The 18,812-nt window shown below is 43.6% G+C and overlaps 1 protein-coding gene across 10 annotated transcripts in view; it reads left to right on the top strand.

Moving 5' to 3' along the window:
* WDR93 (WD repeat domain 93) overlaps positions 1-18,812 on the top strand; it is a 46,497-nt gene that overhangs the window by 15,073 nt on the left and 12,612 nt on the right. For 4 of the 10 annotated variants that reach the window (XR_012375164.1, XM_025893148.2, XM_025893147.2 and 1 more), the window contains exons 6-12: positions 909-1,024; positions 2,625-2,663; positions 10,026-10,110; positions 13,920-14,091; positions 15,275-15,345; positions 16,331-16,417; positions 17,468-17,587. Coding sequence is in view for 9 of the 10 variants with exons in the window: in XM_025893148.2 (XP_025748933.1) it covers positions 909-1,024; positions 2,625-2,663; positions 10,026-10,110; positions 13,920-14,091; positions 15,275-15,345; positions 16,331-16,417; positions 17,468-17,587 (690 nt within the window). In the remaining variant the exon portion in view is untranslated. Of the gene's footprint in view, positions 1-908; positions 1,025-2,624; positions 2,664-10,025; positions 10,111-13,919; positions 14,092-15,274; positions 15,346-16,330; positions 16,418-17,467; positions 17,590-18,812 lie in introns of those variants that run through there. The other 6 variants (XM_073882250.1, XM_073882254.1, XM_073882248.1 and 3 more) reach the window with 5 other exon arrangements.

Genomic DNA, 18,812 nt, shown 5'->3' with positions numbered 1-18,812 from the left:
GATCTTACCTGCTGTCATTATTACTGTGGTGATAGAACATCTTTTATTCTTTTATTCAAGTGACTGTTAGCGTGAGTTTTAACTTTTAAATATTTAGACATAACTGTATATGCACCTCTATATTCTTGCCACAGGCCCCTAAAATGTTAAGTGCTTATATACTTTATAATGCTTTAGGCATCAAAGGAAGCTTTTATACTTTGTCATATTTCCTAGGCCCCAACAAAGTACCACAAACCAGGTGGTTTAAAACAAAAGATATTTATTCTCTCCCAGGACTGGAGGCTAGAAGCCTGAAGTCCAGATGTCCAGATGATTACGTGTTAAAGGAAACGCTTAGCCAGAGCCCCAAACCAAGGGGAAGTAACCCTTCCCAGGTTGACAGGTATTGGGTGTAGAAGCTGAACGTGTTTCTGTGACAAGTTAAAGCCCCACAACCACTTCCATGAGGTGGTCATTTCCTCAAATATCAGAGGGATCTCTCCCAATTCTAGCCCTCAGCCATACCCATTATAGAGTTATGGACTCTATAATACCGCCTTCCTCCCCTGACAGGAAAAGCTGTATGACAAAATGTCGGTGTAATTTACCACTTGGAACCTAGAAAACATGGGGACCGGGCAGAGCAGACAGCCTGGTTCAAAACTGTGATATCAGTGCTGTGAGTGTGAGGAGCCTGGTTTCCTTCAGAGGGCGGTGGCCTGAGGGGAAGCGCCCTACAGCTCTGGGGGAGTGAGGACTGGCAGCGACCCACTGCAGGACCGTGTCTCCTTCTGTTTGCCCAAGTGGCTGTTACAAGGGTCCCTGCTGGTCCCTGTGCCGGGGGTTCTGAGAAGACAGGCCATTCCTCATAGGAATCTTGTGGCCTGCTCACAGTTGCTCAATGGCTCCTTGGTTTCCCAATGCAGGGGCCGGAGATATTTGGCTGGATGTGTATAAATTGCCCAAGGAGTCTTGGCTCAAGGAAGTGGAGCACCCCCAACCTGCTCTAAATCCGAAGAAAAAAGTCAGACAGCCACAACTGGTAGGAAACAGTCCCTGTTTTCCACTGATGTTTCTCCCTCCCCTTGACCCACATCTAGCCTAAATCCTCCTTGGGATTTCAGGACGAATAGGGCCTTATGGAGGCTGTAAGAGAGGACTGCAGGCACACTGGCCCATGGCTCCAAAATCGATTTGCTTTGGTTAAAATAATATATTAAAAAGTAGAAGTGTCCTCAGTAGTGGGAGCCCCACTCTCTCTTGTCTGAGAGTTGCCTCTCCACCAAGACCACTCCCAGGCATTTCTCTGGGAGAACGGTCTTTTGTCCTGATTCCTGCCTCATTGGTAATTTTTTCCCCCAACTGGACTGAAATAATCCTTTCATGCCTCACCGAATTTCCCAGATTATGGTATAAACTGGTTGTTCTCAATATATAGGAATACATTTGTTCTTCATATTATTTTTACAAAGTAGGAGCTCTACCATTTCAGTTTATTTTTTTATTTTTAAATTTTTTAAAAAGTCATCTCTATGCCCAACATAGGGCTTGAACTCACGACCCCGAGATCAAGAGTCGCACACTCCACCAATGACTGAGCCTGCCAGGCACCCCCATTTCAGTTTAGTTACATGTGATCCCTGGGCCTTGTGCTCTGTCTTTAAAATATAGTTCCTCAGTAAATACTATTTTGAAACTTAATTTGCTTATCTATCCAATGTGCACCTGTTATTTTTTAGCCAACAACAATTATTAATTGGGTGTGCCTTTAAAATGCACTGTATCAGGTGCTAAAGAATTGTGAAATTATTAATACAGGAGAGCGAGACAGACTCACATTCACTGCTGAGCTCACTGAGTAGCTTCAAAGAAGGGCCTTTTCTCCCCAGTGAATGTCTTCAAAGTGGGGTGTAGTCCTGATCCCTGAAGAGTCACCAGCCCAGAGATCTTCCTCCTCTAAACTCTTACAGCATTTATTTCTTGTACCCCTTTTTTGGCACTTCCCATATACTACCTTGATTTTTAGTTATCCTTTTGTGCACAGTTTTTTTTAGTTAACTAGATGATAAATTTCTGGATTGTTAAGAACATATCTCCTGCTTCTTATGAACCAACACCACAGCATCATACTCAATGCCCCATAGGTAGATTTTTTTGAGGGCTTGATTTATTATCCAGCTGGGAAAACCACCTTGGAATGGAGATGTTTCTCACCATAAATCACTGTTTCCATACACCGAGAAGGCACCAACTAACACCAGTTGCAGGGGTAGTCCTGGTAACTATGAGTTATGTTTAGAGTTGGTTAAATAAAATTGTCAACATCGCCAATATATTTTGCCAATCAGAAATATTTGCTTCAGCTTAGATTTTTGGAATGGGCTCCTGACTGATCTCCTTACCTCTGTTCATTCATATTTCTTCCTATCATTATTTCCAGTTTCCCCTCCTACATTCTAAGATCCTGGACAGCAGGGATCCTGTGTTAAAATCCTGCGGGCCTGGGGACCACGCAAATATCAGTCCTCTTTGTCTACAGGATGAGTTCACTACTGACAACAGTGATGGGGAGAAGGAGATTAAAGGGGAGGGGGCACATACATCAAGCCTATTGTGAATTAATTTCTCACTTTTCTCCTCAGAATACTCTTGAACCCATGACTTCAGAGAATTTAGAAATGGTAAGGAACTTTAAAGAAAATCTCCAGGGAGATTTAGGTTGCATGCCACTGGTTTTTATTTTGACTTGAAATGTACTTTAAATACCAAGTATACTAGTCAAATGTTCCCCCAGGGCACTATTTTCAGATTCTCTGTGACTTAATCTTGTGCCTCATATCCACGGAAGAAGGCCCCCTGTCCTTGAGGATAATTGACCCAAGGCATTTGTCCAGAGATGGGTTTCCATGAAGATAAGGGAGGTGAAATTTCAGGGCCCCTCGCTTGTATGGCCCCTTCCAAGGTCCTGCAAGGGACCCTAACAATGTGTTCACATGGTCATATAGTTTTGTAAAATTGGCAAAAGTAAAATTTTAACCACAGTCACTTAAGACTATTCTCTCTTTTCACTCACACTTCCCCTGTCACCATTTACTCCATACTGGGTGGTATTAGGATAGCCATGGGCATTTTGTGCTCAAAATTTTGGGTTCTCTTTTTTTTACAGAGGCCCCCAAATCATATATCCTCAGGCCCCATGAGACCCAATTTGCACCTGCCAAAATAACAGCCCAGTCCCCCAAGCCAAGTTTCCTGAGGGGTTTCATCTTTGTACTGGGATACCTTAGGGAACTAGAGGCTTCCCTGGAGCTTCCCAGCTCTCTCTTTGAGGCCAAGAGCACACCATACTTTCCAGAGGCTCCGCTCTTGGGAGGACTCAGGCTTGCCAGTAGAGTAGAGGTCACCTCCACATGGAAGTCTCTTGAGAGCCCTCTGTTTTCCCTCTTTTTAAATTACGTTATATTTCACATTATACAAACAATATGTGAACATATCATCCTGGGAAAAGCCAGGTAATTCAGAGAGAGCAGCTGTCTCCACAGGTCCTCACCATTATTAGCCTGATGTGTGTTTTCTCAATCTTCAGTGTGTATTTAGATTCTTACCTTCATTTATCTTAAAAAAAATATACTTTTGTTTTATGGGAATGTCTTTTCTATGGGAAATTTTTTCTATTTTTTTGTTTTATGAGAATTTCCTATACTATTTCTATTTTCTTACAACCTTGCTTTTTTTTTTTTTTTTACTCATCAACTTATTGGCAAAGTTTTTCAATGTCAAATAAACCTACTTTGTTCTTTTCACCTCTTGTATTCTGTTCCATATTATGGATATACCACAGCTTATTTGGGGTATGAGTCTATTGATGATACTGAGGATATTCCCAATTTATGGCTTTTACATAACACAGTGAAAATCTTTGTAAATTCTTTATATACCAGGTGCTTCTGAGCATTCAGGTACGTGCATTTTTAGTGTTAATGTAGATACTGCTAAATTGCCCCCCCAAAGTGGCATGACAATTTACATTTAATCAATTTCTCCACAGCTTCTCTGACCTTGATATTATCTTTTTTTTTTTTTTTGTAAACTGATGGAACAAAATGGCATCTCGTGTAATTTTCATTGATCTCTTTCATATTTTTTATTGGCCACTGAGGGTTTCTTTGAATTGCCTGCCTGTATCGTTGTCTTGTTATATATTTGCTTCCAATTCGTTGTTTCCCTTTTTCCTTTGTTCATGTGCTTTTCTATTGTAAAGAAGTTCTAGGTTTGGGGCGCCCGGATAGCTCAGTCAGCTGGGTGTCCAACTCGATTTGGCTCAGGTCATGATCTCAGGATCGTGAGATTGAGCCTCACTTGGGGCTCTCTCTCTCCCCCTCCTTTTGTTCCTCCCCACTGCGCGTGCGTGCACACACTCTCTCTCTCAAAAGAAAAAGGGAGGGGAGAAAAAAAGAAGTTTTAGGTTTGGATACAGTCAGAATTTTCTTTCTTTTTTTTTTTTTTAAATACTCATTGCACTGAAGAAGGCTTTCCCCACCTCAAGGTTATAAATAAGTTCTCCTGTGGTTTCTTCTAATAATTTCAGAGTTTTGTTTTTGACATTTCACTCTAATTCATAGGGGAGTATCTTTTGTGAATGGAGTGAGAAGGGGGTCAACTTTTATCTATTTTTTTCAAATAGCCAATCATCACACAAATATCCTTGAGTAATTCATCTTTTCCCATTTGTTTTGAAATGTGACCTTTTATCATTCCTGTATTATTTGTCTATGCTTTTTATCCTGCCCCATTACAATATTCATCTGCCTACACCAGGACCTTAATGAACTTTGGAGCGAAACTGCCGGGGTTCTAATCTCATCAATGCCACCTGCTTATTTTCTGTTCTATTTTCCATACTTTTGTTGTTGTTGACCTTTGGGGAAAGCTCATTGGCTCAGTCTCTCCACTCTCTCACTGAGTTTTTCCATTTTTGCTATCAAACTTTCATTTACAAGAGCCTCCCTTTTTGTTCTGATTGTTTGTTTATTTAATGAATACTATGCCTTCCCTAAAAACATTTATGATAATTGTTGGTGTTTCTTCTCCATGGATGGTCTATTTTCCCCAAGTTGCTTTTTTCTTCCTATTTGTTTTGGTCTCTGGCTTTCTGAAGAGATGCTCTCCTCACTTGTCTGGTGGTACTTGGCTCTCTACTCATAAGAGTAGGAGTCAATGGGGAACTGACAGGAAGCTAGTCCTTTGGGCATGGGTGGGGCTGGCTGACTGTGGTTCTGCTAAAGAGTGCCCCAACTGGGCTTTAGTGTTGGGAAACACTCGTGTCAGTGTCTTGGACAGCACAGGTTTCTCCTGTTATCTGAAAGGAGAGCGTTCCTATGAAACCTTTCCTAAGCCAAAAGTGTAAAGTGAAGGAGGAATTAGCATTAATTTATATGGAAAAAATTTTGAGTATTCCCAGACTCCCAAAATAACCTCTCTTAGGCTCTTCTGATACCTTAGAACACATATTGCTAATGTATGTATAAAATAAATTGACATGAAGTACAAATGCTCACAGATGCTCACAGACAGAGTGAAAAGCTATGGCGCATGATGCCTACACACTGGGTGTAGCTCCCGGGGAAGGATGTGGGCGGGGCCCCTGATTTAAGCAGGTGCTGGGTGCCTATTTAATTGCAACTCTCACCTGAGTTGCAGAGGCTTGTGGGGAAGACACCTTGGGGGTGGGGTGGGGTGACTTCTATGTTCAGTATGTCAATTTTAACTTCATTCTGTTGGCTGCGTGGAGTTAGGGAGTCTAAGAGTTTAAATGCTTCTTAAAGAGATTTTCAGCCAATCCTGTTGCTGACCCTACTGGCATTTCCACTCGAGACACCTGGAGCTGACATTTTCTTGAGTCTTAGGGTGTTTGTGGTATGAATCAGATGGCTCCCAGGCTTTCTCCCCTACTGGTTCAGATCTGATTTTCTTGGGTCTGCTAAATCATTTAGCCACCTGCTTTCCAACTTCAAAATTTTCTTGCTTTGTCTTTTTATTCTCTTATTCCTTATGAGTTTATTCCCTTTTGAAAAAGCACCTTTCTGTCATTTTAATGGGGTTTCAGGAAGGAGAGGTATTAAATGTTAAATGTTCCCAACTATATTTTCCAGATAGTTATTGCTAGTCCGTGGCTGTATCAGTATTCATCAGGTCCTTAGTTGCAGCAAAGAAATTGGAAGGATATCAAGTTTCAGGAAATTGGAAGGAACCAAGGGAGGGTAGGCAGTGAAAACGTTGTAGCCAGGACTCCACACTACCACTGCTCCTGAACATCACCACCCCCAAGAGACACAGCCACCAAAGCTGATGCTGGGCTTTCCATGATGGCTCTGTCACTGGGCTCTTGACATGGCCACCTCCGCTGTAAATAATTTCTCTACTGTTTCTAGATCTCCGTGTCACTTCCTCAAGAGTCAGAGTTTTAGGCAGGAACACACAGCTGGTTGAGTGCAGGTCATATGTCAACGCCCAACACTCCAAGGGACAGAAAGAAGAATCTGGCTCCTTCAGTTCCTTAGAGGGAGGCTGATTCTTCCAGACTCACACAATTAGGGGAGCCCCCTCAAAGTAGGAAGCGTGTTGAGGGCTGGGTAGCCAAAAGGATGACAAATGTCCACTGCACTAGTGCATAGGGAAGTTATTGATTTTTGTATGTCGATCTTGTATTTGGATGAGGTCAACAAAACGTAGATACTGTCAGGGTCACGCAAGCACAGGGTGAGCACCTAAGAGTGAGTGCCTCCTTAAATTTCACACCCGGGTGCCTCACTTCCTTTACCTGAGTCTCAGGACTCTTGGCCTCTTTACTGAAGTTCCAGTGGTTTGTCAGCTGACACTGTTGGATTTTCTAGCTAGACAATCATAACTGTAAATACTGACAACTTTTCCTCCTTCAAGTATTTATTCCTCCTACTTATTTATTGTTCTTGCCTTGTTCTATTTTCTAGGATTTCTAGTAAAATTCTGAATAGTTGTGGTGATAGTACACTATCCAGGACCTAACTGGGAAACTCCAAGTGTTTCACCATGGTGCGTGAAGCTTACTATAGGTGTTTGACATAAATATCCTTTATCAGTTAAGCATGTGTCCCTCTAGCCTTTGTTTGCTAAGCGTGTTTTTTTTTTTTTTAATTAAGAATAGATATTGACCTTCAGCAAATACTTCCTCCTCATCTTTTGAGAGGAGTTTTTCTCCTTTAATCTGCTAATGTAGTGGATTGCATTAACAGATTTTCTAATGTTGAAACATTCTTCCTTCCATTCTTGGGTAATCCATACTTGGTAATAATTCATTTAATTACACTGTCAGCTTGCTTTGCTAATATTAAAGTCCTAAATAAGATATTAGCAGACCAAAATGATAGTTTGGTGTTCATGGATAGTATCCATGTTCAAACATGAGATTGGCTTGTAGAGCTTTTTTTCTTTGTGGTTTTCTTATCAGCGTTTGGTGTTAGTGTTATGCTAGCCTTGTAAAGAAGGCTGGATATTTCCTTTTTTACCCTCTAGGTCTAAAAAAGTCCCATATTATCTTTTAAATTTCAAAATTAAAAATATTTTTGAGCCGATTTCAGTCACAATTCATTTATTAGTGTAGATATATAGGTATATATAAATATATATATACCTATGTAAATATGTTTCTCCTACAGTATAAAAATAAAAACCTGTCTCTTAAGTTAGTCCCTTTTCTTGTTCTTACTGTTATTTATGTGTGCCTTCTTTTTATTTTTTAAAGAAACTGTTCATAGATCCAACTTACCAATTTTAACTTGCCAATATTTTCTTAATAAATTTCACATCTATGTTCCTGAAGGATATGTTTCGTTTTCTTTTCTTTTCTTAAGATTTTATTTTTAAGTAATCTCTAAACCCAACGTGGGGTTTGAACTCAAACCCGAGATCAAGAGTCACACGTTCCATTGACTGATCCTGCCAGGCACCCGGGTTTTATTTTCTTGTAACATCTTTGGTTGTGGTATCAGGGTGATGCTGGCCTTGTTTAGTAAGTTGGAGTATTCCCATTCTATTTTCTGGAAGAGTTTGTATAGAATTGGTGTAATTTCTTCCTAAAATGTTTGATAGAATTAACCAATAAAGCTGTGGAGTTTTCTTTGTGGAACTACAAATTCGATGTCTTGAGTGACAAAGGGTTTTATCTCTTTCTTCTTAAGCAAACTTTTGTATTTCGTGTCTTTTAAGGAATTTGTCCATATTATGTAAGCTGTCAAATGTATTGGCTTAAAGTAGTTTGTAATCCCTTGTTATCCTTTCATTATCTGTAAAATCTGTTTTTTAAAAAAGATTATTTATTTACTTATTTATTTTAGAGAAGCAGGGAGTGAGCAGGGGGAGGGGCAGAGGGAAAGAAACTCAAGCTGACTCCATGATGAATGCAGAGACTGAGGTGGGTCTTGATCCCATGACTCCAAGATCATGACCTGAGCTGAATCCAGACTAAGCCACCCAAGCACCCCTGTAAAATCTGTTTTGATGTCGTCTTCTTCATTCCTGATATTGGTTTGTTTGTTGATTGATTGATCTGAGAGAGAGAGAGAGAGAGAGAGAGAGGGGGGGGGGGGGCAGAGAGAGAGGGAGAGAGAGCCCCAAGCAGATTCCCCACTGATTGTAGAGTCCGATGGGGGACTTTATCACACAACCCTGAGATCATGACCTGAGCCAAAATCAAGAGTGGGACACTCAACTGACAGAGCCACTCAAGTGCCCCCATTTCTGATATTGGTAATTTGTGTTTTCTCTCTTTTTTTCTTAATCAGCTTGGCTAGAGGTTTGTCAATTTTATTAATCTCATCAAAGAACCAGCTTTTGGTTTCATTTCTTTGTCTCCATTTTTTGTGTTTTCTATCTCACCAGTTTCCAATTTGATTTTTATTATTTTTTTCATCTGCTTACTTCAGGTTTAAGTTTTTTCTTGTCTTCTAGTTTCTTAAGGTAGAAAGCTAGGTCATTGATTTGAGATCTTCTTTTCTGATATGGGCATTTAGTGCTATAAACTACAGCTAAGTACTGTGTTAGCTGCTTCCTTTAAATTTTGATGTTATTTTAAGAAAAAAATACTTCCCAATTTGCTTTTTGATTTATTTTTTGACCAATGAATTATTTAGAAGCATATTATTTAGGGTCTAAATACTGGAGATGTTCCAGATATCTTTATTTTTGTGATTTCTAATTTAATTCCATTGTGATTGGAGAACATGCTTCATAGAATTTAAAACCTTTTACATTTATTAAGATTTGTATCATGCCCAGGATATGGTTTATCTTGGTAGCTGTTCTATGTGCACTTGAAAAGAATGTGTATTCAGCTGTTGTTGGTCAAGTTATGTAAGTCTCCCATATCTTTACTGCTTTTCCTTCTATATCCTTACTATATAGAAAATCATCCTGATTTTCTGTCTATTCTATCAGTTATTGGGAGAGTGTTCAGAGCTCTAAGATTACAGATTTATCTATTTCTGCTTTCACTTCTATGAGTCTTTGCTTCACGTACTTTGAAGCTCTGTTACTAGGTGCGTAAACATTTGGAATGTTATGTCTCCTTGATGAATTGACCATTTCATCATTATTCAGTGAATCTTTGATCCCTGGTAATATTCTTTGCTCTGAAATCTATTATGTCAGATATTAATATAGTCACCCCAGCTTTCTTTTGATTAGTTTTACAAGATGTATCTTTTCCTATACTTTAAATATATTGTTGTCTTTGTACTTAAAATGAATTTCTTTTTGACAGCATGTAGTTGGGTCTTTCTTTTACAATTTTTATGCAATTACCTTTTAATTGGGGTAGTTAGGCCATTTATATTTAATGTGATTGTTGATGTGTTTGGATTTAAGACTATCTTTGCTATTTACTTTCTATTTGTTCCACCTGTTTTTCTTGCTTTCCCCTCTTTTTCTGTCTTCTTTTGGATATGTTTTTAATGATTCTGTTATATCTCCTTTGTTGGCTTATTAGCTGTGCCTTTTCCTTACCATAGGATATGAACGTTTGTTTTAGAGGAGACATTAAGCTGAGTCTTCCAGTTCACATAATGAAGATCAAACCACCCAAACCAGTTACAGGTTAGTATAATTCAACTAACACTCTCTTTCCTTCTGCCATTAATTTCTGTTTTTTCTTTCTTTGCCTTTCTCCACATTTCCCATCTTTTCTATTTATTAGCAGCAATATCTAAATTACAAGTATAATTCTGAAAGGAAAAATTTTTTAAGTCATAAGCTCTGGGATCTAAAGACAAAAAAATATAAATGTTACAAGGATACAGCTAACTAACAGAATTGGGAAATCAGGAAAGACAGACTTCTAGCTGGAGTTTATTCATTTCTATATTCTTATGTTAGTTCATTCATCAGTATTTGCTGAGTGCCAATAATGCACCAAGCACACAGATGAGTAAGACACATCTTGTGCTCTAAAAGCTGCAGTTCTACCAAGGAAGAGTAAGAGGAAACCAGCATTGTAGGATATGATAAGTGCAGCAATGGGGAACATCTAGGACCATGAAAACATAGAGGAAACAGTGACTAACTCTGCCCACAGAGAGGCAAAGTCTTTATCAAAGGATGGGACATTTGGGAAGGTTTTGAAAGATAAGTGGGGGTAGGTCATGAGGAGCAGAGGAGAAGTCCACTGTAGGCAGAGGACAGTCTATCCTTTCAATACCTGCACAAGACATCAAAGATCTAGAATGTTCACTGCAGCAGTATTTATAGACGCAGAAAACTAGTTAAATAAAATCTGATACACCCATCCAAAGGAATATTTTGCAACCATTAAAAACAAAGAAGGAGGGCGCCTGGGTGGCTCAGATGGTTAAGCGTCTGCCTTCGGCTCAGGTCATGATCCCAGGATCCTGGGATCGAGTCCCACATCGGGCTCCCTGCTCAGCGGGGAGCCTGCTTCTCCCTCTGCCTCTCATGAATAAATAAAACAAAACAAAACAAAAAAAACAAAGAAGGAAATTCTAAAGGACAAGAATATCCAATTCACTCTCATAAAAAGAACATGATGATGCTCCATCAAGATTTATTATAAAGCTGATACAGTGATTAAGACAAGATAGAAAAATAGATGAATGAAATATAGAGGCCAGAACAGACCCAGGCATTAGTGGCCACTTGATACCTGAGGGGTGACACTCCAGAGCAGTGGAGAAAGGATGGTCATTTCAGTAAATGGTACTGCTTGTCCATATGGAAACAAAAGTGAGACTTGACTCCTGCCTCATGCCATACACAAAAATAAATTCCAGTTGAACCATGGAAGTAAATAGGAAAGAGAAAACAATAAAGCTTTTGAAATTTTTAAAAAGATTTTATTTATTTGAGAGAGAGAGAGAGAGAGAGAGAGAACGCGTGAGCGAGCACGAGTGGGGGGAGGGGCAGAGGGAGAGGGAGAAGCAGACTGCCCTGCCGCCAAGCAGGGAGCCTGATGCAGGGCTTGATCCCAGGACCCTGAGATCATGACCTGAGCCGAAGATAGACACTTAACTGACTGAGCCCTCAGCCGCCCCAACAATAAAGCTTTTAAAAATTAATATAAGACAATATCTTTATGACTTCTAGGTAGGGAAAGACTTTTTAAACAAAACACACAAAACAAACACAAAAAGCCCTTATAATAAAAGAAAAATTTGATAAATGTGGCTACTAAAATTAAGGACTTCTAGTTACCCTAAGACATCATTAAAAGCATGAAAGAGCAAGCCACATAGTGGGAGAAGATTTGCAAAACACGTAAAACATATGAATAGTCCGTATGAAGAGTATATACAGAATTCCTACAACTTATTAAGGAAAAGAGATAATCTAGTATAAAACAGGCAAGAGATTATTCAAATGGCCGATAAACATATGAACATATGTACTCCACATCCTTAGTTATCAGGGAAATGCAAATTAAGACCATAATGAGCTACCACTCCACACCCACCAGAATGGCAACAATGGAAAGAGGCTGACGGTACCAAGTTGGTGAGGATGTGGACTAACCATACGCTCTCATACACTGGACCGGTGAAAGTCAGTACAATCGCTCTGGAAAACAGTTTGGTATGATCTAGTAATGTTGACGATAATTTATACCCTGAGACCCAGCGCTTACACTCCTAGGCAGTATGACCAACCGTTCCAGCTTGCCGGGGGCTGAGGGGTTTCCTGGGATGTGCGGCTTTCAGTGCTAACACTAGGGAACTTCTGAGCAAACCAGGGTGAAGCAGTCCCCCTCCTTCTAGGTATACACCTGATAGGTTTACAAGTAAATGCGCACCAGGCATTGACAGACATATACAAGAATGGTAACAGTGGTGTGATTTTTCAGTAGCCCCCAACATGGAACAACCAAAATGACAAGAATGGTAACAGTGGTGTGATTTTTCAGTAGCCCCCAACATGGAACAACCGAAATGTCCATCAACGATAGGACAGATAAAGAAACAGTCATATATTCATTCACTTGATGGAATACTATCGATAAAAAGGAATAAACTACAGCTCTCCACAACAAAATGGCCAAATCTCAGGAAGAGTACTAAGCCAAAGAGGGCAGACATAGAGTTAACACTGTATACAATTCCATTTGTGTATACAGTTCAAAGTCAGGCGAAACAAAGCTATCGCGTTTAGATGCACATTTAGATAGCAGAAGTAAAATAAATGTAACGCGGTGCTTACATAGAAGCCAAGAGAGTGGTTGCTGCTCTTCCCAGGAGGTTGTGACTCGAGACAGGCCTTTGCGGAGCTTCTAGGGAGCAGCTGATGTCTTGTCTCTGGACCTGAGTAGAGACAGATGTTTGCCTTGTAATAACTTATTAAGATGTATATTTTTTATGCTCTTTGCTGAATGTGTTATATTTCATAATAAAAATGCTTAGTGAATGAAAACAAGCAACAATGAGGAAGCTCTATAGTACTGATAGGAAGAGCTCTCCAAGCTACTGTGAGTGAAAAATGCAAAAGTGCTAGTGTCTAAGAGCAATTCTCAAACATAGGGATCAGACTCGCCTGGAGAACTTGTTAGAACCCAAATTGCTGGGCCCCACCCACAGAGTTTCCGTTTCAGCCTGGGGTGGAGCCCAAGAATCTGTATTTCTAACAAGTTCCGGTTGAGCCTGCCGGATCCCTGCTGATCTGGGAGCACACTTCCGGGAAGTACCAGTGTATCATATGTTACCATCTGTTTAAACAGAAGGGGTCTCCTTGTAGCAGTGAATTCCAGAAACCAGTCGTCTCTGGTTGCCTCTGGGGAAGGGGACCTGGGGCACTGCGCGGCCTCCTGGGCACCCTCCAAAGAGAGCAGAGTTCTGAAAGCTGGGGCGGGCACCCAGAAAAACCAATCGCCCAGTTTTACTGTGGATTTAGAAACAGTTGAAAAAGAAGGAAATGAAAGGTTTCAGGGGAAGTGGAGTGGTAAGAAAAGTGGCGGAGAGGTTTTTGAAGGACGGTAGTTGGGTAGATGTGAACACAGGTAGGGGGCGGGACTGTCAGCTTAGGTGGGCCTTCAGCAGCGGCTCAGTAGTGACCATAACTGGCAGGTTTGGGGCCTTGCTGAGCTGGGAGGACAGCAGCGGTGGTCTGAGGCCTCTAGTGACCTCCTGAACATTTCCTTGGCCTCCTCTGCGGATCCGGTAAATCGGAAACAGGAAGTGATGGTGGGATGGGGCGGTAGGAGCAGGAGGAGGGACGACAGCTGCCTGCGCTCCCGGAGCAGCCCGGGTCGGAAAGAGGCAGGGAGAAGGCCGAACCCTGGGCTCCCAGATGGATTTCTGAGGATGAGGGATTCCACAGGAAACCCGGAAGCACGGAGGAAGGAGGGAACATCAGGAAGGGGGAAGTCCCATGGTTTGACCAATTCTGGAATCTTTTCAACCGAGGTACCACATTTAAAAGCCCCCTGGAAGTGTTCGCAAAGGTAGAGGACTACTACGGGCTGGGCTCCGGGCAGAACCACTTCATCAAAGACAGTCAGTGGGAGCAGCTGGCGGCCATCTTCCTCGCCTCACACCAGAAGTACCTGGACAAGGAGTGGGAAGAGGAGCCACCCAGGTGAGCGGGCAGAGGCCGCAGGGGCACCCCGATCCCCGCGAGCTGTGGGGGCACACGCAGCAATCGACACAAGCCCTCGAATTTATCCGAAGTCTAAAAGCTCCTCCTGGCTTGGGGGATTTTTCCGAGAATTCCAGCAGATCTTTTGAAAAGGTGTGTGGAGATTGTTCGAATACATTAGAACAGAGTCTGATCACACGGATTTCAAAGAGGGGATAGACATGTGTGCAGATGAGGAGTTGATTTTATAATTTTATGCACATCATGTCTTAAAAACTTGTTTTCCTGATTATCTAGACAACACAGAAGACCCTAAAGAGAGAAATAAAAGTCACACTCTTCAGATTTCCTCAATTTCCATCCAGTCTTTCTAAATGTAATATGTTAACGTATAATTACTAAAATACCTTCCTTTGTAACCTCCGGCAGCAGGTAGGGCTCAAGATCCCCCTGCTGTGATTGTAGAAACTGAGCCCAAGTCTTTGAACATGGTGGAGCTGGTTTTAGGAACTAGCTGTCCTCACAGCTATGCTGGACCTCAGGAATGTTCTTGCTTCAGGCGGGAAGCGAGGCCTCACGTCTTGCTGTCAAGTGCACCTCGAATTTTCCCACTTCAGGACACAGACTCCTAGGGTTGCACCCTCATAGCAGCCACCGGAGACCCGAACCGGGACCCAGCGAGGTTCAGGGGTACACGGCCTAGCAGGGTAGTTAGGAGTCTTGCAGGCTAGTTGTTAAACTGCCCGCAGTGTCTGCAGTGGGAGCCTTTCTACCACAAGAAGCTCTTGTAAAAGCAAACTCTATAAATCAGGAAATTGGTTTGCTTTTTTTCTTAAGAGCAAATTTATTAGCACCCCCCTGGTGGGATTGCCCCCAGCATAAGTGAGCCAAGTCTGGTTACTAAGGGATCTTCCCCTAGGACAGAGCAAGTTCTGCTCGGTGGTGGGTGCTGTTTCCAGCCTGGGAGTGACTCCTGCAGCTCAGCCTGCCCTGCCCTCACCAACTTCCAAGGTCTGCAGCCACCAGGACCAGCACACAGAATGTGATTGAGCTCATGGCCCTGTACCCCCGGGAAGGTCCATCCTAAACACCCACGTCTGGTTTTAGTACCAAGACTCTGTCAGCATCTCTCCTGGCCAAGGAGTCTGCCAGGGCTCTGACTGGTGTGTCTTTTTTCCCCCAGCATGGCCACGTTCCATTTCCTCCTTCCCAGCAGAATAATTACAATGCCAGTGGAAGTCAAGGGCCCCTCAGGTAAATGAACACGAAGCAGGGAGTTATCCTTGGCAGTGATCCACTCGAGGGAATGCCTCAGCAGACCCTGTGTGTGGGAGGGAATGAGGCGGAAAGTGGGTCGCCAGCTTCGCAGCTGTAGCGTAACTTTCTGGTTGGACGCACGGCACCCAGATTCCCTGATGACGGAGGCTGGCATGGTCTTTGGGGAGTGACCTGCCACAGAGGAGGGTGTGAGCACATAGCCCGCTGGGCTGCTTCTGGACTCAAATTCCTTTTGGAGAAAAGGTTATTTAAAACACCGACGGCCAAGGGACGCCTGGGTGGCTCAGTCAGTTAAGCGTCTGCCTTCGGCTCAGGTCATGATCCCAGGGTCCTGGGATCGAGACCCACTTCGGGCTCCTTGCTGAGCAAGGAGCCTGCTTCTCCCTCTGCCTGTCTCTGTCTCTCTCTCTCTGATAAATAAATAAAAATCTTAAAAAATAAAATAAAAAATAATAAAATAATAAAGTATTAAAACACTGATGGCCAAGAGGACGTGAATTATCCAGAAGATGTGAAAGCGGCCAAGGGGCAGTGTGACTGTCCTCCTCACCCGGGAAGGTGACTCGGCCCTAGGAACAGCCCTCCCAGGGGTGCCCCCCCACCCAGGAGGCACGTCCTTCTTTTGCCTGTTGCCCATTAGAACAGACCACTTTTTTTTTTTTAAGATTTTATTTATTTGACAGAGAGAGAGACAGCGAGAGAGGGAACACAAGCAGGGGGAGTGGGAGAGGGAGAAGCAGACTTCCTGCTGAGCAGGGAGCCCCATGTGGGGCTCGATCCCAGGACCCTGGGATCATGACCTGAGCCAAGGCAGACGCTCAACCGACTGAGCCACCCAGGCGCCCCCGAGAACAGACCACTTTTGATTGCAAACCGACTTCCTCTTGGGCAAACACTTTCCGTACAAACCAGAGGGTACCCAGATTCCTTATGTGATGCTTCTTTCTCTCTTCTTTCCCAGGGGTAGCCTGTGTCCTTGGCATACACTGGGCTGGAAGTCACAACTTCTTCTTCTATTCGCTTCACCGAACTCTGAAGGATAAAGTCGGTACTTTGAGATGGGAGTTGCCTAAGCTCGGGGCTCTCAGAATGTGTCCTTCTCCAGCTTAGTTGAGGGCATGTGACTGATGTGTCACTTTAGGGGACGGGAGCTGTGCAGACTGAAGCAGGTGGCTCAGTGGCTGGGGTGTCAGTGACTGCAAGGCTCTGTCTCTGAACGGTCCCGTTTTTTAAAGAGAACAGGTCAATAGGGACAAAGCCTGGTCAGGCCCCTAGGGCTCCTTTGGCAGCTCAAGTAAACCGAGGCCTGGCATCAGAGGCCCGGTCTAGCCCCAGCCCAACGGTCTGCAAGCTGTGTGTTGTCAGGCCAGTCACTGAGAGCCCCAGTCCCATTTTTTCATCTGAAACACAGAACTAATTCATGACACCATCCCTGCCCACTGCTCGCACTTGTTACTCATAGCAAAATCCAGAGGGTCTCTAGATGTGAAAGCTCTTTGAGATTTAAGGCACTTTGGAAATATGGCGGTTGTTTGGTTTATACAAACTCATGGAAGCAGTTACGTAAGCAAGTTCACTTTGTGGTAATTCCTTGAGCTGTACACTTATGTTATACTTCAGAATTACACTTTACAAGTATAGTAAAATGTAAAAATGGACAAAGGAAGAATCTCTCTCCTTCCAGCTCTCCCAGGTAGCGTGGCTTCCAATCTCAACCTCTGTACTGATTGGCTGGGACCTTGGGCAGGTCGCTTACATCTCAGCCTCAGTTTCCTCATCTGTGAAATAGGGGTACTAATAGGACTCACCTCATGGGACCCTTGTGAGAATTAACTGAAAGGAGGCATGTAAAGCGCTTACCACAGTGCTCAGCACCTCGTTCAGGGTTCGCTGCAGTGGAATAGTAGTATGACCCCTTCTTTTATCCTGAGGGAGGAGGCAGCACTGCTGAGAGGCAAGAGAGATGGTGAGCCCAGACAGCGGCTCCTGCCCACATCCCAGACAGGCAGACTAGTCAGGGTCTCGGGCTGTGCAGTGGAGGTGATGGGTGGGTGCAGGGTTGGGGGGTCAGCCTAGCAGGTGGTGTCCTCCCCACTAGACCCGGAGGGCGTCTGGCCCTGTGCTGCACCCATTGCGGTCTCCCAGCTCAGCTGCACCTGCACCTTCCTAGTGCTGGCCTGTGAGGATGGTGTGCTCACGCTGTGGGACCTGGCCGAAGGTGAGCCCCCCCATCTCTGCCGAACACCTAGATGGGTCTCCGGATAACGAGAGTCAGGAACTCTGGAATTCCTGTAGGCTCTGGGCCTTCTGTTAGTTACTCTGTGTTCTTAAGTCAACTTGGGGAGCTGGTTCTCTCTTCCCCTCATCCACTTATTCGCTGTCCATTTATTGAACTTAATATGTGCTGACAATTCCCATTCCCTGTGGATTTATTGAGTGCTTGCTCCGCACCCGGCACCGGCCCAGGGCCTGGGAGTCTGTCCATTACCTCATTGTCACACTCTGGCGAGGAAGTGTCTTCCAGCCCAGGATGTGGATCATGGCCGCCTCAGCCCTCCTCCCTCCTATCCCTCAAGCTCTCAAAATAAGCAAGTCTGCCTTCCTGCTATTCTACCCCCACCCTGGTCAGTGAGAAGCCCACTGGTATGGAAGCTAAGAGACCTCTAAGGTGGCCAATGCAAGACCAGCAGTTGTTGTGGGTGGGTGGCACCTTGCTAGAGGCCCAGGGCCCCAGGGTCTTGGGTCCAGCTCTGCAGGTGGAGAAAATCAGTGGTGTCTAGTTGCCCTAAATTGATCAGGATCTAAAGGAGTGTATGTATGTATGTATTTATTTATTTATTTATTTATTTATGGGGTGGGGGGAGGTACAGAGGGAGATGGAGAGAGAGAGAACCTCAAACAGACTCCCCACCGGGCACAGAGCCCAACACGTGGCTCTATCCCAACACCTATGAGATCATGACCTGAGCCAAAACCAAGAGTCGGACACTTAACCGACTGAGCCACCCAGGTGCCCCTATTTCCATCTGAAGAATTCCATGGTTGTTTCCGATAGCAGGCACTCTGCCCACATGGTGGAAAGATAAACATGGCTATAGGCCCTCTTGAACTTGAGTTACTGAACCCACGGCATTCTTACAATACCTAAAGATATGTCAAGAGCAGAAGAATGTTCCTAATTGCACATTCACTTGCCCAATAGCTTGCTTTCATTTTTCTGGACATCGATACATTGTGGATATTGCTTGGCTATACACACAGCTCCCTCTCCTTCTCTGAGACCACCCCACCCCTTGCCCCCTCTGATGCACCTTGACCTGCCACGGTCAGCTGTGGTTCAGGACCTGGCTGGGTGCAACTTCTTTTCTTCGGTCCCAGTGCTGACTCGCTCACCTCCACAGGGCTGGTCCTCCCTGTCCTCCACACCTCTCCATACTCAGAAG

This window comes from Callorhinus ursinus, unplaced genomic scaffold (genome assembly GCF_003265705.2).
Source record: "Callorhinus ursinus isolate GAN/ISIS: 27379988/994484 unplaced genomic scaffold, GSC_fseal_2.0 scaffold45, whole genome shotgun sequence".
Taxonomy (NCBI): Eukaryota; Metazoa; Chordata; class Mammalia; order Carnivora; family Otariidae; genus Callorhinus; species Callorhinus ursinus.
The sequence above is the reverse complement of the archived record's forward strand: the minus strand, read 5'-3'. Positions and strand labels throughout refer to the sequence as shown.